Source organism: Parastagonospora nodorum (assembly GCF_000146915.1).
Source record: "Parastagonospora nodorum SN15 chromosome Unknown scaffold_18, whole genome shotgun sequence".
In the NCBI taxonomy this organism is placed as follows: domain Eukaryota; kingdom Fungi; phylum Ascomycota; class Dothideomycetes; order Pleosporales; family Phaeosphaeriaceae; genus Parastagonospora; species Parastagonospora nodorum.
Genome location: NW_001884566.1, coordinates 389,482 through 409,140, shown reverse-complemented (window position 1 = coordinate 409,140; position 19,659 = coordinate 389,482). Strand labels below are relative to the sequence as shown.

At 52.1% G+C, this 19,659-nt stretch overlaps 9 protein-coding genes across 9 annotated transcripts; 5 read left to right on the top strand and 4 right to left on the bottom strand.

Annotated features, from left to right (window-relative positions):
- Nucleotides 1–198: 198 nt before the first annotated feature.
- SNOG_11036 (hypothetical protein) lies at nt 199–1,067 on the top strand (the record flags this gene model as incomplete). Its single annotated transcript, XM_001801237.1, has 2 exons — nt 199–463; nt 502–1,067. 2 exons carry the CDS (start codon nt 199–201, stop codon nt 1,065–1,067), a joined length of 831 nt encoding a protein of 276 aa, XP_001801289.1.
- Nucleotides 1,068–1,286: 219 nt separating this feature from the next.
- SNOG_11035 (hypothetical protein) lies at nt 1,287–1,960 on the bottom strand (the record flags this gene model as incomplete). Its single annotated transcript, XM_001801236.1, has 3 exons — nt 1,287–1,747; nt 1,886–1,908; nt 1,952–1,960. 3 exons carry the CDS (start codon nt 1,958–1,960, stop codon nt 1,336–1,338), a joined length of 444 nt encoding a protein of 147 aa, XP_001801288.1. The 3' UTR covers nt 1,287–1,335.
- A 1,168-nt stretch (nt 1,961–3,128) lies between these two features.
- On the top strand, nt 3,129–4,446 carry SNOG_11034 (hypothetical protein; the record flags this gene model as incomplete). Its single annotated transcript, XM_001801235.1, has 4 exons — nt 3,129–3,240; nt 3,293–3,814; nt 3,901–4,029; nt 4,085–4,446. The coding sequence occupies 4 exons, from the start codon at nt 3,129–3,131 to the stop codon at nt 4,444–4,446; spliced, it is 1,125 nt and encodes a 374-aa protein (XP_001801287.1).
- An 899-nt stretch (nt 4,447–5,345) lies between these two features.
- SNOG_11033 (hypothetical protein) lies at nt 5,346–6,533 on the top strand. Its single transcript, XM_001801234.1, has 2 exons — nt 5,346–5,919; nt 5,978–6,533. The coding sequence occupies exons 1-2, from the start codon at nt 5,634–5,636 to the stop codon at nt 6,340–6,342; spliced, it is 651 nt and encodes a 216-aa protein (XP_001801286.1). The 5' UTR covers nt 5,346–5,633; the 3' UTR covers nt 6,343–6,533.
- Nucleotides 6,534–6,806: 273 nt separating this feature from the next.
- On the bottom strand, nt 6,807–8,720 carry SNOG_11032 (hypothetical protein; the record flags this gene model as incomplete). The annotated part of the gene is made up of 1 exon (XM_001801233.1): nt 6,807–8,720. One exon carries the CDS (start codon nt 8,718–8,720, stop codon nt 6,807–6,809), a length of 1,914 nt encoding a protein of 637 aa, XP_001801285.1.
- Nucleotides 8,721–8,999: 279 nt separating this feature from the next.
- On the bottom strand, nt 9,000–10,018 carry SNOG_20115 (hypothetical protein). Its single transcript, XM_001801232.1, has 4 exons — nt 9,866–10,018; nt 9,417–9,751; nt 9,306–9,366; nt 9,000–9,254 (listed from the first exon to the last, which is right to left on the bottom strand). Exons 2-3 carry the CDS (start codon nt 9,599–9,601, stop codon nt 9,321–9,323), a joined length of 231 nt encoding a protein of 76 aa, XP_001801284.1. The 5' UTR covers nt 9,602–9,751; nt 9,866–10,018; the 3' UTR covers nt 9,000–9,254; nt 9,306–9,320.
- A 2,907-nt stretch (nt 10,019–12,925) lies between these two features.
- SNOG_11031 (hypothetical protein) lies at nt 12,926–14,879 on the top strand (the record flags this gene model as incomplete). The annotated part of the gene is made up of 7 exons (XM_001801231.1): nt 12,926–13,009; nt 13,061–13,091; nt 13,142–13,538; nt 13,593–14,280; nt 14,331–14,418; nt 14,470–14,559; nt 14,638–14,879. 7 exons carry the CDS (start codon nt 12,926–12,928, stop codon nt 14,877–14,879), a joined length of 1,620 nt encoding a protein of 539 aa, XP_001801283.1.
- A 1,242-nt stretch (nt 14,880–16,121) lies between these two features.
- SNOG_11030 (hypothetical protein) lies at nt 16,122–17,696 on the top strand (the record flags this gene model as incomplete). Its single annotated transcript, XM_001801230.1, has 1 exon — nt 16,122–17,696. The coding sequence occupies one exon, from the start codon at nt 16,122–16,124 to the stop codon at nt 17,694–17,696; it is 1,575 nt and encodes a 524-aa protein (XP_001801282.1).
- Nucleotides 17,697–17,780: 84 nt separating this feature from the next.
- On the bottom strand, nt 17,781–19,247 carry SNOG_11029 (hypothetical protein; the record flags this gene model as incomplete). Its single annotated transcript, XM_001801229.1, has 1 exon — nt 17,781–19,247. The coding sequence occupies one exon, from the start codon at nt 19,245–19,247 to the stop codon at nt 17,781–17,783; it is 1,467 nt and encodes a 488-aa protein (XP_001801281.1).
- Nucleotides 19,248–19,659: the final 412 nt, after the last annotated feature.

Genomic DNA, 19,659 nt, shown 5'->3' with positions numbered 1-19,659 from the left:
GCTCGAAACTCACTCCCACCACAATGCGGCTATAACAAATCGCCCGTCCGACAACCTGCCTACTAACCACTAACCACTAACCATACAGGAACAGCGACTGAAAGTGATAGCTCGATCGCCTCAGCTATTGCACTACAAATCTCGACCAAATCCACCACAAACAAAGGGAGCTGCATAGCTTCAAGAGCTCCCAAAACCATGTCTCTCGCCAGGACTACGCAGTCTGCGGTACAGCGCGCACCTGCGACACCCTCCACGCCATCCACTCCAGCCGCACAAGCCGACCAGCCCTACACACCGGGCGGGTCATGGAAGCATCCCAAGTTCGATGAGATCGCGCGCCGCCAGTATGCCACCACCTTTGACGAGCGCAACGTGCGCGCTATCACTGCCAACGCTGGCCTGCTCTTCCTCTCCATGTATGGCAACACCATCACCTCGCAAGTGAAGCTCCTAGAGTATGCTGCGTATGTACACCCTACCCGCTCCTACATCTCATAGACTCTCTGTCTGACTTGGCCTCCAGCACACCAATCAACGCCGTGGTCAGGGCTGTTCCGTACAGCGAATGGGCCATAGTCCTCATTCGCCTCGCCTTCGCCGTCAACATTGTCATCGCGTTCCTGCCTCTCGTCCGCCGCTACTACCCCGACGACATCGCCGACATCCCTCTCACCCCCTCACAGCGCGCGTCCATGGGTCTGCGGACAGACGTCATGTCGCCACAAACACCAGGCTCTGCATTCGCATCACCAAACTACGTCACGCCCCCGCGATACCAGCGCTCTACACCGCGTAGCAGCAGCTTCAGCAACCAAGACCGCAGCTCACAATCACCCCTGTCGGGAGCGCGTGGTGGCTTCGCTCTGTCCACATCCAACTCGCCATTCTCGCCCAGCCAAAGCAACGGCAGTCCCTTATTCCAGAAGGCCCTTTCTGGGTCGACGTCAAAGCGATTGAGCTATGGAGGAACACCAATGAGCGGCAGTCTGTTTGGAGACAGCTCGTCGAGCGCAACTCCTGGGCACCCCCACGCCTTCGACCGGGCCGAGCGAGCGTGGGACTGAACTAACAAAGTGGATTATACGAGAAGCCGGAGGGACAGGCCCCGGGAAGCAGCATCTTCACATGGAGTGGAGAACGAGTCGTGTGATGTAATAGTGCAGCCATGTTTACATGTCGCTTATACCCTGACGTATTGCGCCGGCGTTTGGAATTTTGTTTAGCATAGCCCGTCCAGTCATACCCCAAAATCTAGAGTGGAAAATACCCAATCCCAACCGACTCTCTCCCTACCGTGATATCATACATGCTACCCGCTCATGTCCCACCGCCTCACGAAAACCTATCCCCCTTCCTACTCCGATAAACATCACCCGCCTCATACTTGCTCTTCTCCCTCGCCCTCGCCTCCGCATCCGCCGGCTCATGTCTCGTCGGCGCCGGGTCCATGTTCGCCTGCACACTCGGATTGCCGCTCTCATCCGCGCCGCCACCGAAGCCCGGCGAGCCCGCAATGCCGCTGCCCGCGCCGGCCTGTGAGCGCTGCGCAGGCGCCGCAGCGAGCAGTTGCGACGTCGTCGACGCGTCGCTGGGGGAGGAGTTCAGGTGTTGCTGCTCGAGCTGCCATACGCGGATGCGCTTTTGGCGGTCGGCTTCGGCTTTGGCAGCGCGGTCGGCGTTGATGCTGCGTTTCGCGAAGAAGTAGGCGCCGCCGCCGGCGACGATTAGGGTGGCCCAGCCGTAGCTAGATTCATCGTCAGGATTGGGTATTTTTGGGATGTGAACGTGTGGTTCGCTGGGGATTTGGCATGTGTTTGTCAAATCGCCGTCTTGCGCATTGAGCGTTGTGGAATCATGTGCTGGGCGCGGAGAGGTGACGTACTAGACGGATTTGACCTGCGCGCACTGTCAGGACGTGTATTTATAGGTCATTTGTAATAATACTTACGGTATTCATTTCTGCGACTTCTCGGACAGCTTGGCTTTTGGTTGTTCAAGGTGTAGAGAGCGCCGTTGGGGTGTGAGCGCTGCGGTAAGTTTTTCGTGCCATTGAGGCAAGTGGTCTGATGTCGTAGGGCTTGACAGGGATCGTGCAGCCATACACCAACGGCCACAGTCAAGCACCTTCATCGACTTCAACTCTTCCACCACCGTCTGATAAGATACATCGCGTGCACCGTCTGACTGGAAAATCGCGAACAGCCCGATATGTCATCCGCACATCATATCGGTCAATCCGCGGCATTTCGGCAATCACCAAAGACCATTTAGATCGGATCAAACGGCTGCACGTTCATATGCGAAGCAGTGATTCTTAACACTTCGAATCATGCTGCAGCCATGATTGTTCAACACCTGACTGCCGTTGATGGCATTCGAAACCCATCCTCCCATCGATCCACTGAACTGTAACCGAAGTGACCCACTTACCGCCCGCGCTCGACCTCAAACACCTCTTCGCGAGGCTTCATCGCTATCGCGCAAGATCCATTCGTTCAATGTTCGCTCCAGCCACGTCGGCATATGCTCGGATTATGCACGCCATCTGTCCTGTGCAGTCATGTTTGGTGGTGGCGCGCAACTTCTCTGATTCGAAACTTGAAATTGCCATTGTCGAAACCTCCCATGCTTCATCCTCGGCGCCAAGTCCGCGACATGCGATCCTCGTACGGCCAAAAGCTTCGATTTGGGCCTAAACGCCTGCGCCAAGGAAGTTTTAAGCGGGTGGAGAATCGTTACTCAATACTGACATCCCGCGGTCATTCCAAAAGAAATCCTCCACGGAGCGTGCACGCCGCACCCTTACCGCGCCAGATGTAACGAGCGACCTCGACTAAGCCTTGACTAGACCTGAGGCCGTGTTCGAAGGCACCAAGCGCCCATGTACTGCCCCTCTCGAAAGCGGCAATACGTCTCGTAGTGGTGGGCACCACCATGGCCTCGAAGGATGGTATCCATAGTAAGGGGTAGCTCGTGGTGGTGATTGAGTATATAGGGACTGTCCTGCTTCGTGAATTCGATATCCACTTCTTTGACAGAAACATCAGGAACACCTTCTTTTCTTCCATTCACTAGTTATTCACTTCAAGCGCAGCGCGCATACTTATTTCACACCTAACTTTAAGATGCATTACCAATCCTCTGTCCTTGCGCTAGCCGCTCTCTTCACCACTGTGCACTCCCACGCAGCTATTCTCGCTGCTGTCGGAGACTCTGGTGCCAGTCAAGGTTTCTTGGGTAAGCTTTGATACTTCTTGACTGTCATGGACTTCACTGACTCTATTTCCAGTCGACGCCAACATTGCTCGCAACTGCACCAACATCTCCCCCTGCCAACAGGATGCCACCATCATCCGTGACAGCGAGATCACCCAGAACATTGTCAACGCCTGCGGCCGCACCGAGATCAACGGCAACATCGACATTGGCGAGCAGACCGAGAACGAGCTCGCCGCCGGCCGCATGACCCAAGTCTCCAAGGGCTCCGTCATGAAAGTCACTATCCACCAGGTCAACGCCGATGGCGCTGGTCCCTTCGAGTGCGACATGGACGAGACCAGCAACGCAGTCACCACCTTCACTCCCCTCAAGGTTACCAACAACGTCCCCGGCTCCTTCGGCCTGTCCCAGGAGAAAACAAAGCAGTTCACCATCAACGTCGAAATGCCAAAGGACTTCAACTGCATCGGTGCCTCGACCGGCGACATCTGCACTGTCCGCTGCCGCAACACTGCCGTCGCTGGCCCCTTTGGCGGCTGCTTTGCTGTCCAACAGACCGACGGCCAAGGCCGATCTGACGACAGCGCTGCGAGTAAGTCTCCAATTTATTTTTCTTCTTTCACAACACATCTGCCCACGCATGTATGTAAAGTATACTCACATCCCCCGAAGGTGTAGAAACCGCGCAGACGCTCCAAGGTATCGAGGCGCAGATCCTGCAGAACAAGAAGGATCTGCCCGCGGCCATCATTGCGAACCAGAACGCTGGTGCGGGTGCGGCTGAGCAGGGCGCGGCTGCGATTTCTGGTGCGTTGCTTTTTTATTCACTAGTCAATGTGTCTGGGCTAACGGTTTTTAACAGCGCTGATTACGGCTACGATCGACCCTGCTGCGGGCGCCACGCAGGCTCCGGCTGCTGGTAATGGAAATGGAAAGGGAAATGCTGGCCAGGGTAACAACAACGGTGGTAAGGGTAACGGTGCTGGTGCTGGTAACGGTGCTGGTGCTGGTAACGGTGCTGGTGCTGGTAACGGTGCTGGTGCTGGTAACGGTGCTGGTAACAACGCCGGTGGTCAACAGCAAGCCGGCAACCAGCAGCAAGCCGGTAACCAACAGCAAGCCGGCAACCAGGGCGGCCGTGGCGGTGGCCGCGGAGGCCAGGCCAACGGCAACAAGTCGCGCCGCACCAAGAGGTCTAGGTTCATCAGCACCGGACCTTTGTAGACGTCTCCAACATGACAAGACACGACAGGTGACAGCGATCCCGGGGCAAAGAGAGACTTGTAAAAAAAAATAGTAGCAGAGATGGATTTGGTATGCTCTTATATGTATATACCCTTTTGATAGATAGAACGTGGATACTTGGCTCGTAGAGGTCAAGATTCGGTATTTTGCGCATTGTGTCTGGGTGATGTGTTGTGCGAGAGTGACATGCATATAGTCGTTATGGTGTGCTGCACGTCAGATATGCATATATGCACTGCGAATACTCGCGCGACGCGTATGCTAGACGAGTACTGTAATGCTGTGGAACGAACAGGCCGTTGGATGGGTTGCTCGTATATCATCGATAGCTAATCGAAACAGCACAAGCAAAGTCAAGCAACATGAACATGCAAGACATCGACACCAGCTCCGCCGACGCGTACACCGCGTGGCATCTGACATGTTGTACAAGCAATTGCAATTGATAGAGAGAGAGAGGTCAAAGTAAGATTCGCCATCGGCGTTTTCCCTCACCGTCCACCGACGCGATCGACATACGGAGCTTCCTGCTTTAGACTCCGACGACACTTCGCTTCCACCACAACACAATGACGAAGCACCACATGCATCTTCGATCTCGAGAAGTTTGCCGAGGAGATTGTCTAATCGTGAAGATCTCGTGTAGCCAAGACAAAGTGTGATCATGTTAACGCTTGCCAAGGATAGGCTTTGTCCGTGTTTTCTCCCCACTCCGTTCTCCGAACGACGCCTTGTCTCACTTGACTGCTGTAACCACACCGTCTTACTTTTTTTTTGGAGTCGACCAATGAGTTTCTGTCGCTAGTCAACCAAACTGTTCTCCGTCTTCTGGTCCTCTAGTACATGCAGCTGTAGGGCTGAGCTTTTGCCCTGCAGCGCTGCCTCACACCAATGGCGCAGTCTGAGACGCGTCAGCGTAGGTTTTTGTGGTAGGCTATGTGTTAGACGGGACCCCGACGGTATGACGGGCCGCGCGTGTTGTTGCTGGATGTATTTGAAGGAGAGGATGGGTCGTGTGTGGGTTTGTTTCGAAACCTTTCTAGTATTTGTTTCGACGACGCTTGAAATTGCCACAGCCGCTTGTATCATTATTCCCGATTCTTGACATATATATAGAGAGAGAGAGAGAAAGTATCGGCACGAAAGAGCAAGGAAATAACACCATCATGAAGTTCAGCCTAGCAGCCATTACGGCACTCGCCACACAAATCTTCGCACAAAGCATCACTCCAGCCCCGACACCAACCAACAATGGTCCGTGGTTCGATGGAAACCCTCCTCCCTGGGCTACATCAGATGCAGCACGCTGGTCCTCCATCTACGCCTCCCTCGTCTCCGACGGCCGAATCCCGTCAACACTAACCGCCGCCCCTTGGCCAACCTCGGGCTGGGGTCCAGGCGGCGGTCCCTGGGGTCCAGGAAACAGCGGAAAACCCGGCGGACACTGGAGCGGTACGCCGATTCCCCTCCCCCACCATACTCACCGCAAATACTAACAATCATCCCCCAGGCCCCCCTTTCGGCCCATCCAACTTCGGCCCCTGGTCCTCCTGGTCCGCGCTCAGCAACTGGCAATCCGCGCCTTGGACCGCATGGTGGGGCGGCTCCGCGTGTCCACCGACGGATTGGCCTGGCTGGACGGCAGGGCCGTGGAAGACGAATGCGCCCTGGACGACGTGGAGTGCGTGTGAGGCCAAGACGACGGCGACGAGTGTGGTTACTACCACGGTCAATGGAAGTGCGGTTGTGAGTACGCAGTTTGGGCTGCAGGTGGCGGCGGCTAGTGCGGAGAGTACGGGGGGAGGGGCGAGGGTTACGATGGGGTTGGGTAGCGCGGTTGGAGTGGTGGTGCTGGGGGTTGCTGTTGGGCTGTGAGACATTGGAGAGAGGAGATGTGAGAGCATGGATGGGTAGGAGAACAGATGGGGTTTAGAGGCCATTTGGTCTTGGGCTGATTTAGCGTCATATGTATCCTCATTCCTTTCTATACCATGATGTTTTGGTTGCGCAGTGTAATCATGATACAAACGAAGCCAGACGATGAATATTAGATTTTGTTGCTGTCAGTTGTAGGTTCACGGTGGGTGACTCCGATATCCAGAGGCCGATGTGTACCAAAAGCCTGAGATGTGCGCAAGATTGTCACTGCCTGTTGTTGACTACTTAAGAAAGTGACTAAGTAGTCCAGTTATGATCGTGAAGCTGTATACAGCAAGGCTAGATGTGTGAGGCTTCAGTTAACTTCAAGCACCTGTTATTACAGGCGCATCCGAAGGCTGACTATCTCACCCTACATAAACGTATACTTGCAGTTACGCTTCTGCTAATATAAATACAAACTAATTCAAATCATCGTGCGTCTCCTCATCTCCCATCAATAAATCCTCATCCTCGCCATCCGTCTCCGACTCATACACTTCAATGTACAGCTCGCCATTATGCTCGTGGAAAATGACGTTCGCATCATCGCCATCCATCTCGAAATCGATATCATCCTCATCCCAATCATCGCCCATTTCCAGATCAAGATCAAAATCGTCGTCGTCGCCATTCTCATCCACGAATTCTAGAATGGACTCGGCTCGTCGCAGTCTTCGCTCGCCAATGAATCGCCTCTTGAGTCGGACGAGGATTTGTTGTGTCTCGTGTGTGATATATGTGATCTCGCTATCATCGAGTTGATCTGTCTCGCGCTCTTCAGGCATTCTTGAAAGTCCCTGGGCTACCTTTTCGTCCAGCTTAGCTTTTATGTCGTTGTCGCCCTTGATGCAAGAGTCGAATAGACATGAGCCCATCGTCTCGGAATCTTCTGGCTGTGTCATCTGGTGGAAGAAGCCAATCTGTTTTGCGTCGTAAACGCAGTCTATGATGGGCGTTAATTCGCCATGCAGGAAAGGCGGTATCAGGCTTCCGTCTCGATGCATCTCAATGAGAACTTTGAGGTTGATGCCGGCCTTGAAGAGCTTGTATGCGTAAGCATGTCGGTTCCGGAGACGCTCTTCGTCACAGACGTAGTCGGCCGTGGACATTTCAAGCCAGCACCATGAAGACTGCATGAGCTCGAGTGTTGAGAGTGATGGTAGAGCGAGGTAGGTCTCGACATTGGGTGGGTGCTCGAAGAAGTCCACAGGTTCATTCCAATGACGGCATAAACGCAGGGTTTCGAGGTTTGGTGGTGCGACTTCGTTGTTCATAATGATGGCCTTATGTAGAAAAGACGTCGTCTCGCATTGCAGATATTTGAGAGCATAGAAGTTGCGCATTCCATTGGGGGAAGGATTGATGCGGCGCGGCTTGTGAGAGTCCAAGTCGAGCTTCCAGCTCGGATCCCAGTGCTTCAAGCTCTCCAGCGAATGCGCGACTAGATTCAAGGCTGCCAGCGAAGCATGAGCATTCTGTGTAAGTCTTGGCTTAATCTTCTTTGCTCTTCGAGTATTCCATACATTCTCGCCGAGTGTTAAGTGCTTGAGTTTGGCCGGCATGCGCAGAATGTCGGTCAAGGCCTCGGGACTGAGTTCGCATTCGTTAAACTCCAGACTCGTGAGAGGGGTTTTGTTGCCCTTGTGCATGCGAAGTTTCGGTATAGTCTCTGTGAAAGAGACGCAAGAGATATGGAGGTGGCGCAGTGTTGGATGTCGGAAGAGGCAGTGATATCCGCCAAGATCCCAGAAGTCGGAGTCAGTGCCGTGCGAGTGGATGGTGAGGCTCTCAAGCAGTGCCAATCCGACAGTCCTTTCAAAGGCTTTCCCTAGTCGACGCTCGGCCTCGATACGTTCGGTTTCGATTGGTCCCTCTGTACAGGCTAATTCCAGCACTGCGCGAAACCTCTCCATATCGCCCTCAACCCACTGCTCTGGACCGAGGCCTTCATCCCAGTGGCAGTTATCGTATGGGCTCTCGATATGCCATTCTCGTAAATTGACCATGTGCGCTATGCACTCGTTAAAAGTTTTTCGTATGTCGATATTCTCCCCGAGATCCTTTTCATGGTACTGATACTGCAGCTTGAGGGTATGTACTGCTCGGACCCGGTCATGTCGGTGTGTGAAGGCCTGAACGATATTGTGGAGGTCCTTGACTGTGAACAGTTCGATGGTCTTGTATATCTGCTCTTCGGCGAGCTGTTGCAGTGCGCGGCTTGTTCGAGCAAGCATACATAGTGCTTGGTTGTCATCGGAGAGGTGGTCGACTATGAGGATGACGAGTTCGGTGGGGAGGCTGTTTTGGGCGCTTGCCAGTATAGCGGAGGCCATGTCGGAAGTAGAGTGGGGCTGCGGTGGGAGGGCGAATTGGATCTTCTCGTCTTTTTGCACAGTTGGGGCAAAATATAGGTTTATTAATCTTTGCGACAACTAGGTCAATTGACGGCAATACAGCACAAGCGGCGTGGTGGCGGAGTTAGACGTTTATGTGAACTTGGACGCGTTGTTCAGGCGCGAAACTTTGAGTACGTGGGGGGCACAGCCAATGACGTAGCGCATCGACTCATTACGTGCTTGGCGTTCACAGCCCTCCAGCTGGAGGGTCCTAACATGCTCAGATGTTCGACGCTCGTAATTTCAGTAGCTGACTATTAACGTGCCGGTACTTGCATTGCGTAGCTCGAAGTACCAGGAATTTAGAGAGTAAATTTCGAAAAAAAGAAATGTAAAGTTAAAAGCATTCCCTATGGGACCATTCCAACGCCTGCAGTGCATCCTAAACTCCAGATCCCATTATGATTCTGATGTGACATTCATGATGGCACGGACTCCAACGCAAGACAGATTTCGTGAATATAATGTAGTCTACGTTCTCGTCAGCTTAAGTTGAGAACAGCAGGATTCTCCCATTCTTACCTCGAGAATACATCCTCATCTCGCGCATCCCAGATAATGTGAAGTGCAATACGCATTTTCCCTGCTCAAGTTAGTTTCAAGTCTACATCCAGTCATTTGTCAACCACCCACCTAGTCAAGTAGCTTCCATCTGCCTTCGCCCTCCGAGTCTCCAGCAGCGGTGGTACAAACGGCAGCGCAAGTGCTGATACTACATATCCCGTCGCGAGTGTTGCTTTGAGTCTGTAATGCGGGTCGCGCGGCAGCGTAGTTGAGTACCGCCTAATTTGGTGTAGAGCTCGTGTTGAGAAAGCCATTTGTGCGGATGTGTGAAAGTGACTCAAGCAGAATGCTGAAAATGTACAAAAAACTTTGTTTGCCTGTTGGCGTATGCTTGCGTTGTATTGGTGAGGATGTGGGGCCGCGTGATGGATGGTCGTAATGTGGGGTGTGGTGGTCGCGTGTGTCTTGAATGGTGGAAGTTCAAGTCAGCAAAAAGGTTCGGCAAACGCGATTGTTATATAGAAAAAAAACCGCAAGCTGTGGCTGCCTTGGTTTGCGCTTGACAGGGCTGAACTCACCCCGTGCTTAGGTGTGGATCAAGTGCAGGCTGTGTAGTTGCTTCGTCAGGGGTTGCTAATGTGGTGCCTGTGATTCCGAAGCTCAGTTCCGCGTTCCGATGGCGTTGGTGGGTGATTGCAAATGCTGGGCTGACAAACACAAAGTTTCAAAGCAAGAGTATTGGAGTAAACAGTTTCACGGCAGAAGTATGTATATATGTGGGAGTTCACATGTGGGGTACAATAAAAGTCTAGGCATCCAACATGGTGTGGTGTTCACTGCTTGCTCACATCACACCACACTCGTGTGAGGTTCCGTCGACTTAGCGATAGGCGGCAAAACAGTTACCCGCCAGTGCCCTAATCCCACGGCTTACCTGCCATGCGCAACAGCGCATTGGTGAGCAGGCGATCACGACATGAGGAGCCTTGGGCACGACTTGCCCCGTGTGGGACTTTGCGACGCTGGGTGCAAGAAGACCTTGGTAAGCAGGAACGCGAGGGTGCTGATTGGCTGAGCGAGCTTCGACAAACACGAGAGTCGACTGCGTGCTCTAGTGCTAGTAACGAGTACCTCAACTTACATCATAGTGTTCAACGCCTTCTCTCAAGCACAGAAATCGAATTGCTAGAAGTCCACTACATGCCGATGGCTATTCACACACCGGATACCGCACTTACCTATCTTAACAAAGCTGTTGCGATGCACTTTAGCGCACCTGCGTCGAGTCTATTTCGTACTAGACTCGTCGCCACCATGTCCACTTTGGCAGCCTCGAATTACACGCAAGTCAAGCATGAAGTGCCTACGTAGCAAACACGCGAAACAAGAAGCTACCCGAGATAATCTTCCGAAGAGCTCCTCAGTGTAGCTCACCGTGTGATCAAAACATTAACATCCATGGACGTCAAATGCGCGATGCATTACCATCATTAATTGATTCACAGAAAAAAATAACTTTGGATTGCTACCCAACGCATTTCGATCGCAAAAGCCTTCTTGGACTGGATAGGGTTTGATTCGGATCTGAAAATGGCAGACTGAAGTCCCCGACCTGAGCTCAGCGCCTCCAACAGCGGACACGACAAAGACCAGCACTTTCGTTTCAACAGACTTCCAAACGAACTGAAATTGAACATATTAGAAGAGCTTCTGTGACCAGAGTTACCGGCATCCACCGGGTTCCGTTTGGATCCGACAGGCACTTAGCCACTTCGCCCTCCAAATCGACTGAATCTTGAAACGGCGGTTCTTCGAACCGACAAAAAGATCTATACTCTCGCCAGCACAACTCTCCACACTAGCAACAAATGTATTGTGTTCGATATCGGATGCTCGCACCTGCTGCTACAATGTGTCTATCTTACCGTTCCATGCTTAATTTTGGATCCAGAAGACACTGTACATCTTCCCCTTGGCGTTATACGGGTAAAAGTGTGGCTCTCCAATGCAATTCAACACCGCCTTTCTAATGTACGCCGACACTGGCTCAAGTCGACATTACTTCGACAGACCGTTCTCATCGGCGTGGAGCACTTGGAGACGTTCCTCCAGCAGCTTCGCATCATAGATCTCGCGACCAGTTACCACAGTTCTTTATAATGTGTGGCATTCTACTCGAGTGCATTAATCAGGGTGCCTACAGCACACTTTTAGAAACTATCGTTCAATGGAAGCCCTTGTTCACGGAGAATCCACGGCCTCTTCTGTGGCGCATAGATGCATCAACGGTTCCAGAAATTTATCGAGAGCGCGGCGTGTTCGACAACATGATACACCTGTCTGACTTGTCAGAAATGGAAAGGGACGTGTCATGACTGAGGACGGTGTGATGCCCGTGAGGGTAGATGAGTCCGGTACAGTGGTAAAGCATACATCGGAGGAGGGCATCTACTGCTTATGAGTGCGTTAGGACATGAGACAGATGGTCATAATCCCCACGGCACTCAAAGAATCTGGGGTGTTGATGGATATTACAACCTTAGAATTCACCGTCGTTAGTCCATATTTTTCTGACGAGGGAACTCCGCTACTGTGGAGTTCAATGGTTTAATGGAGCAAATTACTGGAATCATCAGCAGAAAAGCACTAATTTCGTGTGATCACAAGTTGAACGCGAGCCTGCTCGCTTTGCATATGCGACGTCTACTTCAACTGACTCTCTGGCAAAGATGCGTACCTAGCCTCATTTTTTCTACGATGACGTCACCTTCACATCTGCATCTCAAACGAACCAGATGCACGGCGCAACAGCTTCTCTATCAGCAGAGACGTACATTCTATGTTTAGTCCTACGTATCTCTACTCTATCTTGTAATTGTTTTGGAATACGTTCTACCGTGCGTGGCCATAAGAGCTTGACATACTTGCGCATGTTTTAGATCCTTGGAAGTCTTGTCGAGTGGAGCTTGACATGCTTGTTCGAACCATCGCTTGAACCACGACGTCCCAAGACTGCAATCTTTACTTGCTCGACTTCGAATCGGCCTGGAATCGCATTTTCATGTCAGACTTCAGTTGTCGCCTCTGAGACGCTACCAGGGACGAGGTTCATGATGCACGCGCGTCTTCGATGCAGAGCATTGTCCCCTCAACATTCCAAAGCAGCAAGATGTCGCGCAAGATGCGGCTCAAGGCGAATTCCCAAGCATCATGCGTTCTAAATCGCTCTAATGACGAGTGCGATCATCGCTCGGCCTGCGAGAATCTCTCCGACACCTCGTATTCGTTAGGATCGACAAATATACGGGCCGTTGCGGCTGGAAACCAAACCTCACGTGCTCCTCGCTACCCCAGGTTGTGCTAGGACACCGTTGCAGTGCGGCGGGGAAAGCTGCATCCTAGTGTTTTGCGGGTGGCTAGTGGCCAATGACGACGATGAGGCATCGTCATGTTCGTGTGAGCGAGACGGTGTAATGCGTGCATGACACTTTGGGACCGGTGTCGATCTACGCTGATAGGGATGGCCGCGCAATGGGCTGGACCAGTATATGTAGCGTGTCTGGACGCTTCACAGCATTTGGAGACCCAAGACACGTTCGACTGTCGTTAGGATCGCAGTATACTGCCTCGACAACACGATGTTCGCACTGTCAAAGCCATACTTTGGCATGACCGGAAAATGGCTCACTTTCTGGGTTACTGTCGCGTGCGCGACAGACATGGTATGCATCGTACGCCAGAAACTTCAAAAACGCGACTAATCCCTCCTTCAGACACTCTTCGGCTACGACCAAGGTGTTTTCGGTATGTATGTTGCCCGATGCAAGAGTTCAAAGATCTGACACGAAGCGCAGGTGGTGTCATCGTCACACCCGACTTCCTCGACCAACTTGATCTCAACGGCAAAACGTCCTTGATCAGCACCGTCACGGCAATCTATGACATTGGTTGTTTTCTCGGCGCCATTCTGGTTTGCGTTATCGGCGATCCTCTTGGAAGAAAGAACTGCATCCTTTTGGGCACTACAATCATGAGTATTGGGGCTATCTTACAGATTGCGTCTTTCGGTGTGCCAGAGATGATTGTGGGAAGAGTTATCGCTGGGATAGGCAACGGCATCAACACATCGACCGCACCGGTATGGCAAGGCGAAACCTCCAAAGCGAGCTGGAGAGGCAAGCTCATCGTCATCGAAATGATTATGAATATCGCCGGTTTCTCAATGTCGAATTGGGTCACCTATGGCTTCTCGTAAGCACATCGCATACTACCATATTTTGACGAGGTCTCACTCATAACTTCTAGTTTCCTTGGAGGAAGTGTTGCATGGCGTGTACCACTCGCCTTCCAGTTCCTTTTCATCATCATCCTATTCGCAACTGTCCCATGGCTTCCAGAGTCGCCACGATGGCTCATGATGAAGGGCCGCGTCGATGAGGCAGAAAAGATCCTGGCAGACCTTGAGGCGACCGACGTCACGGATCCGTTCATCATTGCACAATCAAAGGACATCCAGTGGGCAGTTCAGTACGAAAAAGACCACGCGATTCGATGGCGCGATCTCCTCCGCGGTAGGACCGGGGACCAAGCGGGCACGCACACCATCAGGAGAATGCTGCTTGGTATGGGCACGCAAGCCATGCAGCAATTGTCAGGCATCAATGTGACAAGTTATTACTTGCCCACGGTGCTCATCGTTTCAGTTGGTCTGACGAACAACATGGCTCGACTTCTGGCTGCATGTAACTCCGTGTCTTACCTCCTCTTCTCGCTTATCGGTATTCCGAATGTCGAGCGTTGGGGACGACGAAAGATGATGATGTATGCAGCAGCCGGTCAATTCTTCTGCTACTGCATCATCACCATCTGCATTCGATACAACGAGATGTCATCTCTAGCAGAAACTACCCAGCAAATGTGGGCGAAGGCTTCGATTGCTTTCTTCTTCTTGTACTATGTGTTCTTTGGCATCGGATGGCAGGGCGTGCCCTGGGTACGTCACTTCTTTCCTGGCTAAAGTATCATGCTGACAAAATCTTACAGCTGTACCCCACGGAAATCAACAGCATGGCAATGCGGACGAAGGGCGCCGCCCTCGGAACGGCGACAAACTGGATATTCAACTTCATGGGTAGGTCTTCCACTCAGTAGTAGTCGCAACCATACTAACATACCGGTCTAGTCGTCGAGATCACGCCGCCCGGTATCGAGAGCCTCCATTGGAAATTCTACATCATCTGGTGTGTTTTCAACTTTTCGTTTATTCCGATAGGTATGTTCCCCTTGCTCCTCTCCTCAAAGTCTCCAATCTGATATCTTCAAGTGTATTTCCTCTACCCCGAAACCGCAGGTCGCACACTCGAAGACATCGATCGCATATTCGTCGGGCATGCACCACTACTCATCTTCCGCGACAAAGAAGCCATCGCGGAGAAGCGCCCGGAACGTTTTATTCAATTGGAGAACGAAGAAGTGAGGAGACATAGTAGTGTGGTGGCGGCGCATGTGCAGCTTGCAAATGAGAATTATCGACACAGTGTGCATGAAGACGAGAAGAAGAGCAGCGGTGAGCATAGGAAAGAGAACGTTTGAGGGGGGTATGTACACCAGGAGTCATTGGCAAGAAGAAAGACAGGATACAGTCGCGATACATGTACGAATGAGCATCGATAGTATCGATAGCCAGTGACTGTCAACTGGGATGAACTGCGATGAGATTTTTCACCAGATCACACGTAGCCAGACCTTACTAGTATGAGCTACGACCTGCCCATATATGGAAATGAAATAGCTGTGAGCCGTCAATGCCTGACTATAGCAATTAAACAACTGATGCAATTGATGAGACGAAGTGATATCTCGAGGTCGCTGTTGCTCTCCACCTCTTAGCCTCGGCGGCTGTCTAGCGCCTTGGCCCTTCCACTAGCGCGTCGCGGCTCCCTAAGTAAATTTTCGCGCCCTCACGTTTCTTCTCTTCTTCACGCACCATCAGACAGTTCAGCCGCGCCATCTCATCCACCCTTTGCGTTTTGTATCGGGTATTCGAGATCACCTATTGGGCGGCTGCGATATAGCGTTGCGAAGAGGAAACCAAGTACTCCATTAGAGCTGGCTGCGCATTTTTACGGTTGCGCAGGCGGTGTCATAGGAGTGAAACATACACCGTCAATGGTGTTGAAGCTGTAGACCGATGTGTCCCTTTGATGTCGTGTCGCAACGGCAGGAAGTCAACTCCTGCTGGCCGACCACCTGTACTAGATGTGCTCGAAACTGGTCGCGCGATGAGCAGAGCAGATTGAAAGCTCCGGCTCATGATCAAAGCAGACTGAATGACTTTTTCTGCCATCACCAAGCACAGCGCCCTTCATTCCAGTCGATTAATTCCGTCGACATGGGATGTATAGCTCACTGGTCTGGCGAGATGAGCGGATTTCATTCAAAGAACACGGCCATTGGCACCCAGTCTATCCCTTGCATTTTGTCATATGGTACTTTCGTAGACTGCTCAGAGATTAAAAAGAGAACCCCTGTAAGATCAGTAGAATTAGAGCTTGATGAGAGTAGGCTGTACAAGTTCTTGCCCACTAAAGTTCTATCATCCGTCGTTTCCACATACAGAATACCTGTCGCATGACATGACTCGTGCTCAAAGCTAATGCTAGCCTCACTCGCGACTCCAGCTGCACCTCATTCCATCCCATCTCATCACCTCAGTGCCCATTTCCATTAATTTCAGCTATCCAATCAGCCATAAAGGCCATCGGAGGGATGCCCAGCGGTCTCAATGGGACCAGACGTAATATGACCTCCTGTCAAATATGATCCACTCCCCCCATGGCGACCCACAAACGAACGCGGACCGGATGCTGGACATGTCGCGAAGCCGGCTACAAATGCGACGAGCAGAAGCCGTTCTGCGGACGTTGCATGAGGCTGAAGATTACGTGCAAAGGGTATGGCGTGAAGTTGAAGTGGCAGGATGATAACATCGCTACTCCTGCGAAGAAACCGAGGCGCGCGAAGAGGAAGACAAATCTTGAGCGGAGTGTGGTGAGAAGTCCTGGCTCGGTGGTTAGTTTTGCTTCTGGGTCCGGGTTTTCGACAAGTCCTAGGGACCATGCTTCGCCTGGGTCAACGTACAGTCTTCCTTTGGGAAGCTTTGCATCTACGCCCGGCCCTTTCACGAGTCCAAGGGATTTTGTTGGGTCGCCTGCATCGATGCATAGCTTTCCTATAGTCGCGTCGCCTAGCTTTGTTATCGACATGTCGACGAGCGATAGATGGCTCCTACAGTACTGGGTTCAGCGGCTTTCGAGCTTGATATCAGTCGCACCGAGGAAGGACTATGCTTCACCGTTCCAGCTTCACCTGACGGCCATGGTACACGATTCTTCTGCGCTTCGATCGACAGTTTTGTCCATGGCGGCGAATCACCTCGCGCTGTCTTCCAACGACTCGTCGTGGAAGATACATGCTTTTCGACATCAGCAGGATGCCATCCATGAATTGCAGGACGTCATACAGGACCCAAATTTGGCGATTACGGAACCTGCTCTGGCAACCGTTCTGATGATGCAAGTATCTGCACGTTTGTTCGGCGACGATGACGATGCGTCCGTTGCAAACCATTTGGCGGGCGCGAAGGCGATGATCACGCGGCGTGGTAACCTGGATAGCTGGTCCACTCCATCGAGCACTAAGTTCCTGCTCAGCCTGTTTGCATACCACGACATACTGTCATCAGTCTCTCGTGGCGCACGACCTTTGGCGGATCATGACACCAACTTCACGGCAGTCGAAGGCGAGCCAGAAATGGAAAGTATTGCCAAAGTCCTCCTGGCTGTCGCACGTATCAGCCAGTTGCAACACGCCATCAAAGCGCGGAAAACCGATGTCAATGATATGGCTTTGTCTGAGGAAGAGAACGCCACAGGACGAGATATACAGCAGAGTCTGTTAGCTATGGAGTTTCCGAGTGGATCGGGCACGACTTCAGATATCAACAGCACAGCTGAAGCATACCGCCATGCAGCTTTCATATACCTCTACCGCACCTGGCTCGACATCGGTGCTCCTAATCCCATCAGCATGGACCATGTTCAACGCTGCCTGGAGTATATTCAACAAGTACATGTGGACTCATCGCTTACGTCTGCACATATCTGGCCTCTCTTCACTGCGGGCTGTGAAGCCATTGATAGCGCATACCGCCAATTTGTGCGCGATCGTTTTGAAGAGATGTATACGTCGAAAAGATTCCCTAGTTTGCGAAGAGTAATGCGGGATATTGAAGATGTGTGGGGTGCAAAGGACACGGAAGAGCAAATGAAGGGTCAAGATGGAATGGCCAAAGTTGATTGCATTCAAGTCATATTGAAAAGAAGAGGACGAGAGGTCGATTTAGCCTAGTCGCTCTCCGATGGACTAATCACCCAGTCTGTGTACGAACCTTCGACGCATATTGCTACATGCTACTTTGGCCGCAGATTAGGATTAGATGAACAGTCTCTCCTCCTTCGCACCCCGGCTCAACGCCTCGCGGTTAACATCATCGAAATTGGGAATGCAGACCTCTTCTCCCACCCTGGCAAGTTTTGGCGGCCAATAGAGCTCTTTAGTCATCTCGTCCAAATCGGCCGGTCGGTTCGCTTCGGGGCCACTTCGCGACTCAGCTTCGGGGCGAACTGGTATTTCAGGACCGGACATGATGAGAGCTACCGGCCACACGCGTAACTGAGATAGCAGCGGATTAGGGAACAGCTCCTTACGTATGCCCCAAACCATAGGTTCAAACGTTGCGTCTAGCATAATCTGCCGCATAGCGTCTATATGCTCCATGATCTCGCGCGTAAGGTCTTCCTCGTTGATTTCCGCGTTAAGTCCGTTGCCGTGGTCCTCGGCCTGACGCACGCGAACAACTCCTGGGATGCTCATTATCTTCTTCGCGTAGCTGTAAAGCTTTGCCGTGGGAGAAGAGCTGTCTTGGCGTGTGGTGAATTCAGATAATGTTTCCCACGCTGAGCTCATAGCTTGGAGACAGGAGTGAAGGCATAGTACGGCGCAATTGTCGAACAGCTTCCCGTCATGTTCCTGCAAGATCAAGCAAAATGCGTTGGAGAACAGTAATTCCAGGTATCGATCCATGCTTATCCCACCTCGCCTGGCACGCATATCTACAAGAGCCGAGATATTCCGCATCATGGACCTGCCGTGAACCAAGGGAATGCGGACCTTGAGACCACCGGCGACGGCGGCCATTGCAAGATTGCACCCGAGGGCTATGCTCCAGGCTTTGCAGATGTCCTTGTCGATATGCCAAAATGTGTGCTTGGCAGGTTGGAGATCGTGAGCCTGCCAGTACTTCTCAAACTTGAGAGCGTACTCATAGCACGTGTACGCATTGGCATGGTGCCCCATACGCAGGAAAATGTCTCCCTGATACTTGAGTTTCAGAAGATACTTGATCGCCTGGTGGTACGTGAAGTTCTTCGCTTTCATGATCTGTAGCTTACGACCCAGGCCTTGCATGCGCATCTCAACTTTTGACACTAGAGTCGCTGCGGAAGCAGGATCCGCATGTCCCTCTATCGTGAGCTGGTGAAAAGGCCCAGAGAGTATGGTGAATCTGCGCAGCAAATGCTTGTACTTGCTCTCCTCGAGGCCGGCTCGGATCTTGATATCCAGAGATAGACCCTCAACGCTGCGCATGGACAGGACTTTCGACGAAGTGCCTGCATCCGGCAGTACACGGCTACAATATGCTAGATCGTTCATCCGCAACACATCGATGAAACGATCGAAATCCCTCTCCAGGACAAGCACTGACATGAACGACCCGGACGGGGAGTTGAAGCTCTCGGCCTGCATCTCCCTCTGCGCCTGCGTCGTAGGCTGCGGAAACTTGATGCGCACGATTAGCCGGCCATGAGGTGCTCGTTGGTTTGGTGTCCGCCGCTTCATGTCGCCCGCATATAGAAAGGGCAGGACTCTTGGAGCATCGGTACGATCAATCGCGATGTATGGAATACAAAGCCAGTGGGGATCGATGAGGAAGGCGCCCCAGTTGATGTCGAAGCGTATCCACGACAGTGATAGGTGAAGGTGGCTCTTTGCGAGCTTATGCAAGGCCTTGTTCACGCGCAAGAGCCCCGTGTCGAAAACATACGTGCGGAAATTGGTTGTCGATTCTGGAACCTCGGACTGTGCAGGGTCGAAGATGTAATCAAGAACTCGGTTAAAGATCTCAGGGGTAGGGTTTCCAGAGGCGATGAGGGTGTATTGTGCGACATCCTCAGATAGGTGGAAGAAAGATGAGAGCTGGGAACGTGTGGGTAGATTTTGAGAAGAAGAATGGAGCAAGTTTGCTGTCGTG

What these genes read in the sequence shown, in the direction of transcription:
- SNOG_11033 (XM_001801234.1), top strand. Translation starts at nt 5,634, where the DNA reads ATGAAGTTCAGCCTAGCAGCCATTACGGCACTCGCCACACAAATCTTC. An exon ending in ACCCGGCGGACACTGGAGCG is followed by an intron (nt 5,920 to 5,977) that starts GTACGCCGATTC and finishes ATCATCCCCCAG; the next exon opens with GCCCCCCTTTCGGCCCATCC.
- SNOG_20115 (XM_001801232.1), bottom strand. Translation starts at nt 9,601, where the DNA reads ATGGCTTTCTCAACACGAGCTCTACACCAAATTAGGCGGTACTCAACT. An exon ending in GATGGAAGCTACTTGACTAG is followed by an intron (nt 9,367 to 9,416) that starts GTGGGTGGTTGA and finishes TAACTTGAGCAG; the next exon opens with GGAAAATGCGTATTGCACTT.